This window comes from Pristiophorus japonicus, chromosome 21 (genome assembly GCF_044704955.1).
Source record: "Pristiophorus japonicus isolate sPriJap1 chromosome 21, sPriJap1.hap1, whole genome shotgun sequence".
Taxonomy (NCBI): domain Eukaryota; kingdom Metazoa; phylum Chordata; class Chondrichthyes; family Pristiophoridae; genus Pristiophorus; species Pristiophorus japonicus.
Window position 1 is genome coordinate 48621128 of NC_091997.1, and position 17712 is coordinate 48638839.

The 17712-nt window shown below is 45.6% G+C and overlaps 1 protein-coding gene across 3 annotated transcripts in view; it reads left to right on the forward strand.

Moving 5' to 3' along the window:
- mrc2 (mannose receptor, C-type 2) overlaps positions 1-17712 on the forward strand; it is a 317669-nt gene that overhangs the window by 81823 nt on the left and 218134 nt on the right. For all 3 annotated transcript variants that reach the window (XM_070864753.1, XM_070864754.1, XM_070864756.1), the window contains exons 6-7: positions 976-1116; positions 11847-12035. In XM_070864753.1, coding sequence (XP_070720854.1) covers positions 976-1116; positions 11847-12035 — 330 coding nt within the window. The remainder of the gene's footprint in view (positions 1-975; positions 1117-11846; positions 12036-17712) is intronic.

A 17712-nucleotide genomic window follows, 5' to 3' on the forward strand; every position in this document is an offset into this window, starting at 1 on the left:
ATATTTATTAAGCACTTCCACCACTCCTTCGCTCTCAGGTCCAAGATAGCTCCATTCACCTCCAAGAGGTCTCACCCTTTTGTTAACCATCCTTTTAATCATGGTACACTTTATACGGTTCCACCAGTACTGTGCTCAAGTGACCAATCTTCATGTGAGCGCAGACAGTAAGTAGCACATCTTAGACTGTTTGGAGGGAAGCAGGGGATTCCGCACAGCTTTTACTACACTGCTGCAGCATCTGTTTTCAGACACTCCTTGCTGCTTGGCCATGGAAATGGGGATCAAAGTTGCACCTAAACAGATCAAATTTGTGTCTAAACAGCTCTCGCTAAAGCGATTCTCTGTCTCTCCCTGTCAGTTTGCCTGTCTTTCGCTTTCTCTTGGTTTCTCTTTTTCTCGCTCTCTCTGTCTATTGCTTTCTCTTTCTCTGTCCCTCGCTTTCTCTTTCTATCTTTCTTTCTCTTGCTTTCTCTTTCTATCTCTCTCGTTTTCCCTTTCTATCTCTCGCTTTCTTTTTCTCGCTGTCTATCGCTTTCTTTTTCAGTCTCTCCCATAATCGTGGTCATACTAATTGATCATGGTGTACGATAACTGATGCTATCTATAATTCATTTTAGTTTGAAGTCATGAGATGAGCTTGATCGCTTGAGGGCCAAACAATGCTCACTTTCCAGCAGGAGTCGCTGGGTCACAGCACAAACGCTGGCTGATTTTATTCCCCTCCCTAGCCAGGTGCTGCTAAGGTTGACTGTACCCTTACTGCCCTCATAGCTGAGATTTATTATTAGGTCACAGATTGGCACTAGATATGGGTCATTATATCTGTGGCGTCACTGGCCAGTGTGGACAGGGTGTTGGAGAGAGGGAGTTCTGCACATGGCCATAACACAAACGAAACAGGAGGCCTGCTCTTGGCCTAGTCCTGGCCCAGACTGAATAAAATTTCCCGACTTCTTCCATTCTTCCCTGTAGACCAGCCGGCAAAGTCATTAGAGGAAAACTGCGGTGTTATCCGGACAGAATCTTCCGGAAGATGGCAGAACAAAGACTGTGGCATCGCCCGGCCATATGTCTGCAAGAAGAAGCCAAAGTCCACGGATCCTGTGACCACAGGTAGGAAAATAAACAGATATATAGACTCCCTAAATTGACACACCATACGTGCAGCATTCCGGAAAATAACTGGCTCCTTCCAGTGATGGATGTTTCAGCAGCGCAAACCCACCCACACTTGGTCCTATCGGTTCCTCACAGGGTCACAGCACCTATACTGAGACGCAAGTGTCAATACGAGGTAAAATCGCTGCATTTACTTCCAAAATGTTGAGGTTATCGAGAGACTGGGGATTGGCCGGTGGGGCTTGTAGAGTGACCGGGAGGGTAATAGAAGGGCCGTGGATTAGAGGGGCTGAGGGGGTTATCAAGGAGCCGAGGGGGCTTATGGAGGGGCTGAGGGGAATTATAGAAGGGCCCTTAGAGGGGCCAAGGGTTTATGGAGGGGCTGGGGGCTGGGTGGACCCAGGGGTTACAGGGCCAGATGGGAAATGGATGAGAAAAATGGAGAATGCAAAATAAGTTGAGCAGTAAGCACAGAGGAGGGAGGGCATTGGGTCCATCGACCTCATAATTCATAGAAATCAGTGGTCCCTCTGTCACAGCAACCAACCTCATCTTGGATAATTACAGTGACAGGCAGCCAATGAGAATCCAATGGGGGAAAATTGTCTGTCGTTGAGCAGTCTACAGTGAAAGAGAACGGAAAAAAATAAATCTTGATAAACAACAGTGTAAAATCATCAAGCCGGTGCCTAGGCCCAGGTGAGGACTGGGTCTGAGTGTCGAGATACAAGTGTCTCTCTGTAACATTCAAGGATGGTCAATTCAGTAGGACAAATCTCCCCTTTGAGTATATAGTTGTTACGAAACTCCCGATTGTATAGTGAGTAATGAATGGCAGCTAAGTTTGTGGGTAGGTTAACATAGAAACATCGAAAATAGGTGCAGGAGTAGGCCATTCGGCCCTTCGAGCCTGCACCACCATTCAGTAAGATCATGGCTGATCATTCACCTCAGTACCCCTTTCCTGCTTTCTCTCCATACCCCTTGATCTCTTTAGCCGTAAGGGCCATATCAAACTCCCTCTTGAATATATCTAACGAACTGGCATCAACAACTCATTTCTCCTCATCTCGGTCCGAAATGGCTTACCCCTTATCCTTATCCCTGGTTCTGGACTTCCCCAACATCGGGAACATTCTTCCTGCATCTAACCTGTCCAGTCCCGTCAGAATTTTATATGTTTCTATGAGATCCCCTCTCATTCTTCTAAATTTCAGTGAATACAGGCCCAGTCGATCCAGTCCCTCCTCATATGTCAGTCCTGCCATCCCGGGAATCAGTCTGGTGAAGCTTCGCTGCACTCCCTCAATAGCAAGAATGTCCTTCCTCAGATTAGGAGACCAAAACTGAACACAGTATTCCAGGTGATGCCTCACCAAGGCCCTGTACAGCTGCAGCAAGACCTCCCTGCTCCTAAACTGACTGCAAAAGCTTCTATAGATATGTGAAGAGAAAAAGATTAGTGCAGGCAGAATCAGGTGAATTTATAATGGGGAACAAAGAAATGGCAGACCAATTGAACAAATACTTTGGATTTGTCTTCACTAAGGAAGACACAAATAACCTTTCAGAAATACTAGGGGTTCGAGGGTCTAGTGAAAAGAAGGAACTGAAGGAAATCCTTATTAGTCAGGTAATTGTGTTAGGGAAATTGATGGGATTGAAGGCTGATAAATCCCCAGGGCCTGATAGGCTGCATCCCAGAGTACTCAAGGAAGTGGCCCTAGAAATAGTGGATGCATTGGTGATCATTTTCCAACATTCTATTGACTCTGGATCAGTTCCTATGGACTTGAGGGTAGCTAATGTAACACCACTTTTTAAAAAAGGAGGGAGAGAGAAAACGGGGAATTATAGACCGGTTAGCCTGACATCAGTGGTGGGAAAAATGTTGGAATCAATTATTAAAGATGAAATAGCAGCGCATTTGGAAAGCGGTGACAGGATCAGTCCAAGTCAGCATGGATTTATGAAAGGGAAATCATGCTTGACAAATCTTCTGGAATTTTGTCAGGATGTAACTAGTAGAGTGGACAAGGGAGAACCAGTGGCTGTGATGTATTTGGACTTTCAAAAGGCTATTGACAAGGTCGCACACAAGAAATTAGTGTGCAAAATTAAAGCACATGGTATTGGGGGTAATGTATTGACGTGGATAGAGAACTGGTTGGCTGACAGGAAGCAGAGAGTCGGAATAAACGGGTCCTTTTCAGAATGGCAGGCAGTGACTAGTGGGGTGCCGCAGTACTGGGACCCCAGCTATTCATCAATGATTTAGATGAAGGAATTGAATTTAATAGCTCCAAGTTTGCAGATGAAATTAAGCTGGGTGGCAGTGTGAGCTGTGGGGAGGATGCTAAGGGACTGCAGGGTGACTTGGACAGGTTAGGTGAGCGGGCAAATGCATGGCAGATGTAGTATAATGTGGATAAATGTGAGGTTATCCACTTTGGTGGCAAAAACAGGAAGACAGAATATTATCTGAATGGTGACAGATCAGGAAAAGGGGAGGTGTAACGAGACCTGGGTATTATGGTACATCAGTCATTCAAGTTTTGCATACAGGTACAGCAGGCGGTGAAGAAGGCAACTGGCATGTTGGCCTTCATGGCTAGAAGATTTGAGTAAAGGAGCGGGGAGGTCTTATTGCAGTTGTACAGAGCCTTGGTGAGGCCACACCTGGAATATTGTGTTCAGTTTTGGTCCCCTAATTCTTGCTATTGAGGGAGTACGGCAAAGGTTTACCAGATTGATTCCTGACATATGAGGAGAGACTGGATCAACTGGGCTTGTATCCACTGGAATTTAGAAGAATGAGAGGGTATCTCATAGAAACATATGAAATTCTGACGGGATTGGACAGGCTAGAGGCAGGAAGAATGTTCCATTGCTGGGGAGTTCCAGAACTAGGGGTCACAGTCTAAGAATAAGTGGTAAGCCATTTAGGACCGAGATGAGGAGAAACTTCTTCATTCAGAGAGTGGTTAACCTGTGGAATTCTCCACCGCAGAAAGTTGTTGAGGCCAATTCGTTACATATATTCAAAAGGGAGTTAGATGTGGCCATTACGGCCAAAGGGTTCAAGGGATATGGAGAGAAAGCAGGAAAGGGGTACTGAGGTTGAATGATCAGCCATGATCTTATTGATTCCCGGGAATCAGTCTGGTGAACCTTCGCTGCACTCCCTCAATAGCAAGAACGTCCTTCCTCAGATTAGGAGACCAAAACTGAACACAATATTCGAGGTGAGGCCTCACTAAGGCCCTGTACAACTGCAGTAAGACCTCTCTGCTCCTATACTCAAATCCCCTAGCTATGAAGGCCAACATACCATTTGCCTTCTTCACCGCCTGATGTACCTGTATGCCAACTTTCAATGACTGATGAACCATGACACCCAGGTGTCGTTGCACCTCCCCTTTTCCTAATCTGCTGCCATTCAGATAATCTGTCTTCGTATTTTGCACCCAAAGTGGATAACCTCACATTTATCCACATTATACTGCATCTAACATGCATTTGCCCACTCACCTAATCTGTCCAAATCACCCTGCAGCCTCTTAGCGTCCCCCTCACAGCTCACACCGCCACCAGTTTAGTGTCATCTGCAAACTTGGAGATATTACACTCAATTCCTTCATCTAAATCATTGATGTATATTGTAAAGAGCTGGGATTCCATCCCTGAGCCCTGCGGCACCCCACTAGTCACGGCCTGCCATTCTGAAAAGGACCTGTTTATCCCGACTCTCTGCTTCCTGTCTGCCAACCAGTTCTCTATCCACATCAGTATATTACCCCCAATACCATGTGCTTTGATTTTGCACACCAATCTCTTGTGTGGGACCTTGTCAAAAGCCTTTTGAAAGTCCCAATACACAACATCCACTGGTTCTCCCTTGTCCACTCTACTAGTTAAATCCTCAAAAAATTCCAGAAGATTTGTCAAGCATGATTTCCCTTTCATAAATCCATGCTGACTTGGACCGATCCTGTCACTGCTTTCCAAATGTGCTGCTATTTCATCCTTAATAATTGATTCCAACATTTTCCCCACTACTGATGTCAGGCTAACCGGTCTATGAATACCTCGACATATTGGTCTAGAAAACCATCCCTAATACACTCTAGGAAATCCTTCTCCACCGTATTGCTACCAGTTTGGTTAGCCCAATCTATATGTAGATTAAAGTCGCCCATGATAACTGCTGTACTTTTATTGCATGCATCCCTAATTTCTTGTTTGATGCTGTCTCCAACCTCACTACTACTGTTTGGTGGTCTGTACACAGCTCCCACTATCATTTTCTGCCCTTTGGTATTCCGCAGCTCTATCCATACAGATTCCAAATCATCCAAGCTAATGTCCCTCCGTACTATTGTGTTAATTTCTTCTTTAACCAGCAACGCTACCCCACCTCCCTTTCCTTTCTGTCTATCCTTCCTGAATGTTGACTACCCCTAGATGTTGAGTTCCCAGCCTTGGTCACCCTGGAGCCATATCTCCGTAATCCCAATTATATCATATTCGTTAATAGCTGCCTGCGCAGTTAATTTGTCCACCTTATTACGAATACTGCTCGCATTGAGTTAAAGAGCCTTCAGGCTTGTCTTTTTAACACACTTTGTCCCTTTCGACTTTTGCTGTAATGTGGCCCTTTTTGATTTTTGCCTTGGGTTTCTCTGCTCTCCACTTTTATTTTTCTTCTTTCTATCTTTTGCTCCTGCCCCCATTTTACTTCCCTCCGTCTCCCTGCATAGGTTCCCATCCCCCTGCCATATTAGTTTAACCCCTCCCCAACAGCACTAGTAAACACGTCCCCTAGGACATTGGTTCCAGTGCTGCCCAGGTGCAGACCGTCCGGTTTGCACTGGTCCCACCTCCTCCAGAACTGGTTCCAATGTCCCAGGAACTTGACTCCCTCCCTCCTGCACCATTCCTCAAGCCACGTATTCATCTTAGCTATCCTACAATTCCTATTCTGACTAGCACGTGGCACTGGTAGCAATCCTGAGATTACTACCTTCGAGGTCCTGCTTTTTAATTTAACTCCAAGCTCCCTAAATTCAGCTTGTAGAACCTCATCCCGTTTTTTATCTATATCGTTGGTACCTATATGCACCACAACAACTGGCTATTCACCCTCCCCCTCCAAAATGTCCTGCATCCGCTCCGAGACATCCTTGACCCTTGCACCAGGGAGGCAACATACCATCCTGGAGTCTCGATTGCGGCTGCAGAAACGCCTATCTATTACCCTTACAATAGAATCCCCTACCACTATAGCTCTCCCACTCTTCTTCCTGCCCTCCTGTGCAGCAGAGCCACCCATGGTGCCATGAACTTCTGCTGCTGCCTTCCCCTGATGAGTTATCCCCCGCAACAGTACCCAAAAACGGTGTATCTGTTTTGGAGGGATAACCGCAGGGGACCCCTACACTACCTTCCTTGCACTGCTCTGCCTGATGGTCACCCATTCCTTATCTGCCTGAGTAATCTTTGCCTGCGGTGTGACCAACTCACTAAATGTGCTATTCACGACATCCTCAGCATCACGGATGCTCCAGAGTGAATCCATGCGCAGCTCCAGTGCCGCCTGCAGTCTATCAGGTGCTGCAGCAGGATACACTTCCTGCACATGTAGTCGTCAGGGACACTGGAAGCGCCCCTGGCTTCCCACATAGCATGACACATGTCTGGGCTCTCCTGCCATGACTTAACCCTTAGATTAACTGAATGGGCAACAATGTCAAAGGAAATAAAAAGAAGAAAAAAAAGATTAAATACTCACCAATCCACCAGCCAATCATTTACCCGCTTGGAATTGTATCTGTTCCTGATCTGTCTGTGCTTTCGTGCTGGAGGTTTGTGGTAGATCGTGAGACTATGTTTGGTTTGACTGAAACCAGATAGTATTTTGGCAGCACAGTGACTACAAATAGGTGTCCTGAAGAGACCCAGCTCGCTGGAGGAGTGTTGAGCTGAAGAAAGCTTGCAGGACCCTTGGCAGGGTGTTGTATGAAGGAAATTGTATTTGCTGCTCCAGTGTGTCACAGTGATGCTGAGTCCATCAGACTGGAAGGTCCCAAGATCAATCCCTGCTCTGTGTTGGGTTAGGTTACCTCAGTTGGTGGAGACACCACACCCAGGTTTGGGAGAGGAATTATCCATATTATAGAACAAGGAGGCCCAGTCTTAACATTAGAGGTAGGCCATTCAGGAGTGCAATTAAGATGTATTTTTTCACACAGAGGGTAGTAGAAATCTGGGACACTCTCCCCAAGAGGCTGTGAATGTTGGGTCAATTGAAATTTTCAAGAGAGAGATTGGGAAGATATTTGTTAGATAAGGGTATCAAGGGATATGGTGCATAGGCAGGTAAATGGAGTTAAGATACAGATCTACCTGAATGGCGGAACAGGCCCAAGGGACTGAATGGCCTCTTTCTATTCAGTGACCCCCGCTGGAAACTGTAGATATTAGATCATTTTGCCTGTGACTTCCTAATGCCTACGCCAACGTTTACTTGGGATTAACCAGTTGACCAGTTACTGGTGGAAACCTGTGGAATGAGACACAGCCAGGAGCCAGTGATGACTGAGAGGGGGCGCCAGGGGGAATATGGCAAGCGGGGGGGGGGAAAGGGGACGAGATAAAAACCAATCGACATGAACGAATTATAGTCCAGGTTCTACTCATGTCTCCTACGCATGGATTCCAGTAGATTAAACCGATAGATGGATTCAAATTCTAACACAGTGTATTACTGCGTGAGTGTGAAGGGGCCTCTAAACCATTGGAAAGCTGGCTCACCGGCAACGCAGGAGGTCCCGAGAGCCGCTCGGCCGCGCAGCTTAATGGCCCTTCTCACGACCCAACGACTCCCAAAAGGTGGTCTTCCGGGAGTAAGCTTGCTTCACTTTTTAACCCTTCAATTTGGATGAAATCCCAGTTCTTGACACTGGGCTGTTAATTTCCCCCAAAAGTTAGGGAAATGGACCAGATTCCACCTCTGTTATTAACTCACCAAGATGCTAACCGTTGCGACTTCTTCAATCTCCGCAGGGTTCACCACCTCGTTAGTGAGTCCGACACCATAGTCTTGCTGTGTTTGCAGAGCAGAGCAAGAAGCAGTAACAATCTGAAACGTTAACTCTGTTTCCCTCTTCACAGATGCTGCCTGACCTGCTGAGTATTTCCAGCAGTTTTTGTTTTTATTACAGATTTCCAGCATTTGCAGAATTTTGCTTTTGAAGAAATAATGAAGCCCTTCCACTCACAAGCTTCTGGAGCTAAAATTACCATTGTGGAAAAATATAAACATTTTTGTCAAATTTACCCGCCTATGCGCCGTATCCCTAGATAACCTTACCTAACAAATATCTTCTCAACATTTGCCAAATATACAATGGTTTTTTGCGTTCAGACAGGGTGGAAAAGGAGTTAAAAATCATCATCGCCTGCAGACAAACATAAGAACTAGGAACAGGAGTAGGCCATACGGCCTGTTCCATCCTTCAATAAGATCATGGCTGATCCGATTATTGTCTCAGCTCCATTTCCCCGCCCACTCCCCATAACCCCTTATCCCCTTATTGTTTAAGAAACTGTCTATTTCTGCCTTAAATTTATTCAATGTTCCAGCTTCCACAGCTCTCTGAGGCAGCGAATTCCACAGATTTACAACCCTCTGAGAGAAGAAATTTCTCATCATCTCTGTTTTAAATGGGCGGCCCCTTATTCTAAGATCATGCCCTGTAGTTCTAGTCTCCCCCATCAGTGGAAACATCCTCTCTGCATCCACCTTGTCAAGCCCCCTCATAATCTTATGCGTTTCGAGAAGATCACCTCTCATTCTTCTGAATTCCAATGATTAGAGGCCCAACCTACTCGACCTTTCCTCATAAGTCAACCCCCTCATCCCCGAAAGCAACCTAGTGAACCTTCCCTGAACTGCCTCCAAAGCAAGTATATCCTTTCGTAAGTATGGAAACAAGTATTCCAGGTGTGGCCTCACCAATACCTTTTAAAGCTATAGCAAGACTTCCCTGCTTTTATACTCTGTCCTCTTCGCAATAAAGCCAAGATACCATTGGCCTTCCTGATCACTTGCTGTATCTGCATACTATCCTTTTGTGTTTCATGCACAAGTACCCCCAGGTCCCGCTGTACTGCGGCACTTTGCAATCCTTCTCCATTTAAATAATAACTTGCTCTTTGAATTTTTTTTGTCCGGCTTTACTTTGATATTCTACTTGCAGTTTGTCTGAGCCAAGTGCCCAACGGAGGGGCCAAGACATCCCATTCAAGCAGGATTTGTTGGCATATGTATTTGATTGGTGGCCTTTTGGAGTTGACATTTATTTAATTTTGCTTGGTCCCAGACATATTTTGGAAATTATGATTGATTTATGGCCTTGATGGTTCAAATTGAAGGTTCCATTTGAAGCCTTGAGAGATAAATAATCAGTCAATGCACTTTTGTGGATAGAGAGAAAACAAAGAATATTATGTCCATTCTAGTTAAGCACAGCTGTTAAAACTATTTTGTTTACTTCTTAATGGAGACAGTTAAACTAAATAAAGACTAAAATCATTAGAACATCATTGCTGCTGTTCACTTCTTTTACTCTTTAATAAGGCTATGTGACAGTTAAAGCCGAAATCACAACCGGGTGTTGTGTTATTCTGTCACCTTCTGACGTCGTTACAATCATGTGAGGGTGTGTGATACAAGCAATACACCAAAATATTGTGTCCCCTCCTCTGGGCACACTACAAATCTACTTCGATATCTGGGCATGTGAAAACGGGACCAGAAAGAAAAGAAAGACTTAACATTTGTATAGCGCCTTTCACAACCTCAGGATGTCACAAAGTGCTTTGCAGCCAACAAAGTACTTTTTGAAGTGTAATCATGGTTGCTATGTTGGGAACGCGGCAGCCAACTTGCATGCAGCAAGCTCCCACAAACAGCAATGTGATAATAACCAAATCATCTGTTTTAGTGCTGTTGGCCAAGAGATGAATATTGGCCAGGGCACCGAGGAGAACTCTCCTGCTCTTCTTCAAATAGCTCTGGAATCTTTAACGCCCACCTGAGAAAGCAGACAGGCCTCAACTTAATGTCTCAGCAGAAAGGCAGCACTTCTGACAGTGCAGTGCTCTTTCAATACTACACTGAGATCATCAAATCGCACAGAGCCCGCAGTCTCATACAATTCAGCTATCAGGCACGGCAGTTAAAGCCACAGCACCCCACAATAGATCAGAGACAAAGAAGCATAACTTTCACCCCTTTGTATTCCAGTCCGTGAGATAAAGGCCAACATTGCATTAGCCTATTTTATTGCTTTTTGTACTTAGCGAGTTATGTACTTGGACTCCCAAATCCAACAGTACACAGTGGAAATGGATGAATATTTTAGAGTTTTACTTGAATATCTTGGGGATCAGGGAGTGTTTATACAGAGCTTTCCCTCATTACATTAGATGGTAGGTTAGGGATTGGGACCTTGCTGGAGCAGATTCAGAAGCAAATAACATAGGACTCATACTGAATTTGTATTGGATTTGGCAACACCTAGGATGCGATCCAGAGTGACTGTAGAAGATTAAGTTGTCATCTTCATTGTACTCTTTCTTTCTCTATTGAAATGTAGTCGCCATCATTCACCTCCTGATTCTCCATATGGTGTTTTGAGGCGCTTTGGTTTGTGCCCAAGTGTTTGCAGTGCTTTTGGAGTTAAAAGGGGTTAAGAGCTCTCTAATGGGTTGGTGGTCATTGCAGCTTGTGGCTTTGGTACCGACACCAGTCATCTCAGTTGGGTCAGGAACTGGGGTGCTACCACACCACGTGAAGAGGTACCAGAGAGATGCAAGCACCCATGTACTCCAGCAAGGGAAGGGGAAATAGTGGAAGGGGAAATAAACTGAAAAGAGGTTAACAGAACGATGCCTTCAAAAATGGATGGTGCTTCACTGTGACATAAGAGATCAAAGGTAATTCTCTCGTGCAGTCTTTGCGAGCAGTAATCATTGTTAACTTCTGATGTCGCATTATAACTTTCTTAGTGAAGAGAGGACAGATCAGAGAGCTAATTATTTGTGTCAGTCGTGGCTCAGTGGTTGCACAATCGCCTCTGAGTCAGAAGCTTGTAGGTTCAAGCCTCCAGAGAGTTAAACACAAAATCTAGGCTGACAATTCCAGTGCAGTACTTAGGGAGTACTGGCCTGTCGGAAGGGTTGTCTTTCAGATGATGTCACATTATAACTTTAAACTGAGGCCCTATCTACCCTCCCAGGTGGATGTAAAAGATCCTATTGCACTTTTTGAAGAAGTGGTGGGGAGTTCTCCATGGTGTCCATGGTGTCCTGGCCAATATTCATCCCTCAACCAACATCTCAAACTGATTATCTGGTCAATATCTCATTGCTGTTTGTGGGACCTTGCTATGCCTAAAATAGGCTGCCGCATTTCCAACATTACAACAGTGACTACCCATGGAAAAGTACTTAATTGGCTATAAAACGCTTTGGGACGTCCTGAGGTGGTGAAAGGCGCTATATAAATGCAAGTCTTTCTCTTTTAATTTCATGTCACATGACTGCATCCAGCCAAATCACTTGCGGGTACCAAGTGCGCTTTATGTACAAGAGTTAAAATACAAGAACCATTGAGCACCTCTTTCTAGTTGAGAGTTAACTATTTATTTCCCTGTTAGATATCTGGGTCCACCGGAAGACCAAGTGTGATGTGGGCTGGCTGCCGTTTCAGTGCAACTGCTACCGGTTAAATAACGAGAGGAGGAGCTGGCAGGAAGCACAGAAGAGCTGCGTGAGGTCCGAGGGTAACCTGATCAGCATCCACAACCTGGCCGAGCTGGAATTTGTCCTGACCCAAGTCAAGCATGGTAAGGCCGCACAACTGTTCCCGACCCAGATCAAGCCTGGGAAGGCCGCATAACTGTTCCTGACTCAGGTCAAGCATGGTAAGGGTGCACAACTGTTCTTGACCAAGGTCAAGCATGGTAAGGTCGCACAACTGTTCCCGACCCAGGTCAAGCATGGTAAGGCCGCACAGCTGCCCAACCCAGGTCAAGCATGCTAAGGCCGCACGACTGTTTCTGATCCAGGTCAAGCATGGTAAGGCCGCACAACTGTTCCTGACCCAGGTCAAGCGTGGTAAAGCCGCGCAACTGTTCTTGACTCAGGTCAAGCATGGTAAGGCCGCACTGTTGGCAACTAGTGACGCTGGGTACAGTGCAAACAGGCTGGGGCACTTTCCTCCAGAAGAGAGAAGGCTGAAAGATGTCCAATGAAGTTCTTCAAGATTATGAAAGGGTATGACCGGGTAGACATAGAGAAGACGTTTCCACTTGTTGAGTGAGACCAAATCTAGCGGTCATAAAGTCACCAATAAATCCAGTAAGTAATTCAGGAGGAACTTCTTTACTCAGAGTGGTGAGAATATGGATCTAGCTAACACAGTTAAGGAGAAGAGCATAGATGCCTTTAAGGGGAAGCTACGCAAGTACATGAGGGATAAAGGAATAGAAGGATATACCCCTTTCCCCACTCATCCTCCCATTCTGTCTGGCTCACAATCTGAACTGTGCCACTGTTCAATGATACTCTCCTCAGATCAGGCATCAGTGCACATGAATGACGAGAGACTGGGGCAGTGGCGGTCACGGATGTGTGAGAATTGAGTAAAATACATTTATAAAAAAAAACCTTAAACATCCTCTTCTCAACGTTGCTGTTCACAGGAATTCTGGTGCAACTAGAGTGCCAACCAATTCAATATTACAATCTCGGAATCAGTTAGCCCACAATTATTTTTTTCGATAATTTTACTTTTCCACGTGAATCACGAGGACTTGTGCCAAATTTAACAATGGACGGATTGAGACTCAAAAGCCGGTTGCACCAGACGTTTGAAAGTGGTCTCACTGTACTGCTAACTTTCCCTGGACAGTGGTCAGCGGATGCCTGCAGCATCGAGGGGAGATCTACCTTTTCCTGTGCTGCTGGGCTCCTCTGCTGCCCAGCCTCAGTTGAGCTGTTCATACTTGTGCGAATCCCTGCTTCAAGTTTGCAGTGCTTGGTTAATGAATGTTTAGCCACTCGGGTCAGTGCAGTCACGGTCCTGCCTCCTGCCAGATGTCAGTCTGACAGCCAACTGCACGATGGCAGACACCAATGTCCCCTGTAAGCTGCACTTCCTCCTGCGCAGCCTGCCTCCCCCAATGCACGGCCCATTCAAATTTATGCGCACGTGTGGTATCTATAATGGAAAAGCTGGTGAGCGGCCCGCGCGGGACCTTGTCAATGATTGCTCGACCGCGCAGCATAGTGGGAACGTTGGCAGACCCTGGGCAGTGCTGTGCAATGTAATGAACTCTGCTTGTGTCCACATACAGCTGACATACAAGGCTGTGCTGACCTGTTGCGCTGGGTGGGAGGGGCTGGTCCCTTGCCACTATTCTGGTGATTCTTGCCCCCCTCCCTCCACACTGCGTCGTTGAGTCCAGGTGACTCCTCACAGGATCAAAGGAAAAATTAGCGAGAGTCCCAAAAAGTCTCATAATGAGCGTTAGCAGCTAGATTGGTCTGTGGATGATCGAGGCTGCTGGATTCCTAATAGGAAGAAGTGGGAATATAAAAAACATTAGAGGGAGGGATTTAAACTGGAAATAACTATTTGCTTGTTCTACCCTGCTTCATGTCTATCTGTTAACGGATTATGTAACAGGAGGTTAATGTATTTCATTCACTCTTGTGACCTTATGTCACAAACTTACAGTTGAAGTCGAGATCGGTCACAGTATGTCCAATCACGTCCTTCTCCCCATCCAACAACAACAGCTTTCCCAGCTTCTCCGATGGCCTCCTTCCCCACCCCCCCCCCCCCCCACCCCCGCCCCCCACCAAACAAGACATAGGAACAGGAGTAGACCATTCAGTCTCTCAAGCCTGTTCCACCATTCAGTTAGATTCTGGCTGATCTGTATCTTAACCCCATCTACCCGCCTTGGTTCCGTAACCCTTAAAACACTTGTCTAACAAAAGTCTATCAACCTTGCTCTTGAAATTTTCAATTTCTCCCCCCAGCCTCAGTTCCAGATTTCCACCACCCTTTTTGTGGAGAAATGCTTTCTGACATCACCCCTGAACGAACTAGTTCTAATTTTAAGGTTATGCCCTCTATGAAAGACACTATCGATCAAACTCTTGAAACCCCCGCCCCTGGTTGGGATTTCCTCTTGACGTTTGTTAATGTGCTGATCGTCTTACTGTCCAGCCGGCTTCAAACAGAACCAGGTGTTCGTTCCCTTTGAAGTCAGCTCACTGCTGCAAACCTCCACCGTCTTTCTCTGCAGTCAGCTTCTACCTCCAGCAGACAATTAGCTCCTCTCGCCTGATAAGATCAGACTGGGTGTCAAGACATTTCAACTACCTTTCATGCAACAGATGCTTCAGGCAGTGAGCTAAACCTTTAGTATCTTAACTAGACCGCACTCCATGTGTTGCATCTTGTCTAAAACTCCTCCACACTGGAACCCTACCATACTTGGTGCTATGCCACGGAGTGTTTGGCTGTGGATTGGCACATAGGTGTCAGCTGTGGCTCAGTGGTAGCACTCTCATCTGAGTCGGAAGGTTGTGGGTTCAAGTCCCATTCCAGAGACTGAGACTTCAGTACTGTATTGAGGGAGTGCTGCGCTGTTGCAGGTGCCGTCTTTTGGATGAGACGTTAAACCGAGGCCCCATCTGCCCTCTTAGGTGGATATAAAAGATCTCCTGGCACTAATTTGAATGAGCAACAGAGTTGTCCCTTAACTAACATTATTAAAACATTGCTGTTTGTGGGACTTCGCTGTGCGCACATGAGCTGCCACGTTTGCCTACATTACAACACTTCAAAAGTAATGCATTGGCTATAAAGAACTTTGGGACATCCTGAGGTGGTGAAAGGGCTATAGAAGTGCAAGTGCTTTATATAGTGAGTACCGTGTTTCCACTGTGGAAGTTGGAGAAGGTGCAGAGCAGAAGGCAAATGCTTGTTGCGAATAGAGAAAATAGTGCAGAGTAGGTCATCCTTGGTGCTGTAACATTCTTCCTCAATGTCCAGTTCTGGAGTGGTTTAAAGAGAGGGGAGAGAAGACCAAGGACAATTGGATTGCACATCTTCACCACCTCTCTCGACCCCTGTACTGCACCGTGTGGTCAGACTGCTGGTCCGACATTTAGTGTTGATTGAGCCATAATTTCCTCCAGATAACCATTGAGAAGAGCGAAGCCATTGCCTTGGACGCTCATCACAAACGCATGAATCCATCCCCCGACCTCAGCTATTGCCTCAGGCTGAACCAGACTGTTTGCAACCGCGCCATTCTATTTGATCCCAAGCTCAGCTCATGACCTCATATCCTCCCATCACAAAGACCACCGATTTCCACCTCCGTAGCATCACCCACCTCTACTCCTGCCTTAACCTCTCATTCATCCCTTTATGCTTGAAATCTGGCTGATCCCAATCAGAAAAGTGGATAGAAATCTGTTACACTAGATCCCTGTGCAGTTTGCATAACCTGCGATCTGGACAGGAATCATCAGTGTGGGAAGGGGGCGGGGTCTTAATTTAAATATTAACTTGAGAGTAGGAATGTCCCCCTGGTTATTACCGAATGTTTAGATATCCATTTGTGTACTTTGAGCTTGGTCTTAATCATCAGTCCCTGATCATTCCATAAACAATTTGTCACGCTGCCAAAAGCTGAGCAGGCCTTCCACAGTTGATGAAACGAGAGATGTGTCTGATGATAGGATACTGGCCAGGTAAGTAAACAATTGGATCGCAGGGGAGAATCATTACAGCTTCATTAATCCCTTTTGGTACGCTTTCCAGTCTGGTCACAAATAAGAACAAACTTGCATTTATATAGTGCCTAGATTTAATAGCAATTCTTAAATATTGCTCGTATGCACACGGAGGTTCCTCTCTAACTCTCAATTTGGACAGGATACAGGGAATAGGTTGTGTCTTGATAGGTGATCCTTCTCCTTGGTCTTCAAACTCTCTTTATCCCAACCTTTCTCTCTATTCTAATGATTGTATCATGGTCGTTGTCGCTCTTAACTTTCCTCTCTTGTTCCCTCTAAGCTCCAGATGCAGTTGTCCTAGATGTTCATCTCCCAGCCTTCTCACGGTGTTGCATCACTCATTCTTTCCCAGGATCTTAAGTGGATCTCCTCAGTTTTCCCTTCTACAGGATTTTTAACCCCAAGCTTAATGTCACCTACCCACTACTTCATAATTGACCTAAACTACTCTCTCACTTTTTCCCATCCTGGGGATGTCCTGCACAGGGGGCCTCGGCCCTTCTTTAGTTTCTTCATTTAAAAAAAACGACCGTTCAGCTTCAACAATTTGTTGAAATTTTTCTAATCCCTCGACTGAACTGCAATCATCAACTATTTCTACCTCTTCTAACATTTTATACAATGTATTAAGTGTCTGCTGTGGCTCATTGGGGCTCACTCTCGCTTATGAGTCAGAAGGTTGTGGGTTCAAGTACCATTCCAGAGACTTGAGCACAATCTAGGCTGACACTCCAGCACAGTACTGAGGGAGTGCTGCACTGTCAGAGGTGATAAACTGAGGTCTTCCCTCTCAGGTGAACGTAAAAGATTCCACGGCACTATTAAGAGCGGGAGAGTTCTCCCCAAGCAGCATCGCTAAAAAAAATAGACAGCATATCTGATAGTACAGCGCTCCCTCAGTATTGCACTGGAATGGGACTTGAACTCACAACCTTCTGATTCAGTGGTGAGAATGTTATCTCTGAGCCACAGCTGAGGCTGTCACAAAACACTTCACATACAACTGGTAAATCTTGCCATGATGCCCATGGGTTTTAAGATGGGACTAGGTTAGGGGAAAGAGACTTCAGAAAGCCATCTAATGGCCAGAGCTTGCAATTACATCATGACAGTTCATTGCATCATAGAATAATACAGCACAGAAGAAGGTCATTCGGCCCATCGTTACTGTCCACTTAATCCCACTCCTCAGCTCTTTCCCCATAGCCCTCTAATTTTTTCCCCTTCAAATATTTATCCAATTCCCTCCTTGAATGTTATCATTGGATCTGCCTCTACCATCCTTTCAGGCAGTGAGTTCCAGACCCCCATCACTCTCTGGGTGATAAGAGTTCTCCTCATCTCTCCTCTAATCCTTCTACCAATTACTTTAAATCTAGTTATTGACCTCTGCGAAGGGAAATAGGTCCTTCCTATCCACTCTATCTAGACCCCTCATAATTTTGTACACCTCAATTAAACTCCCCTCAGCCTCCTCAATTCCAAAGAAAACAACCCCAGCCTATCCAATCTTCCTTCATAGCTAAAATTCTCCAGTCCTGGCAACACCCTCGTAAATCTCCTCTGTATCCTCTCTAGTGCAATCACACATTTCCTCTAATTCTATGCAGTACTCTAGCTGGGGCCTAACTAGTGTTTTAATCAGTTCAAGTATAATCTTCCTGCTCTTATATTCTATACCTTGGTTAATAAAGGAAAGTA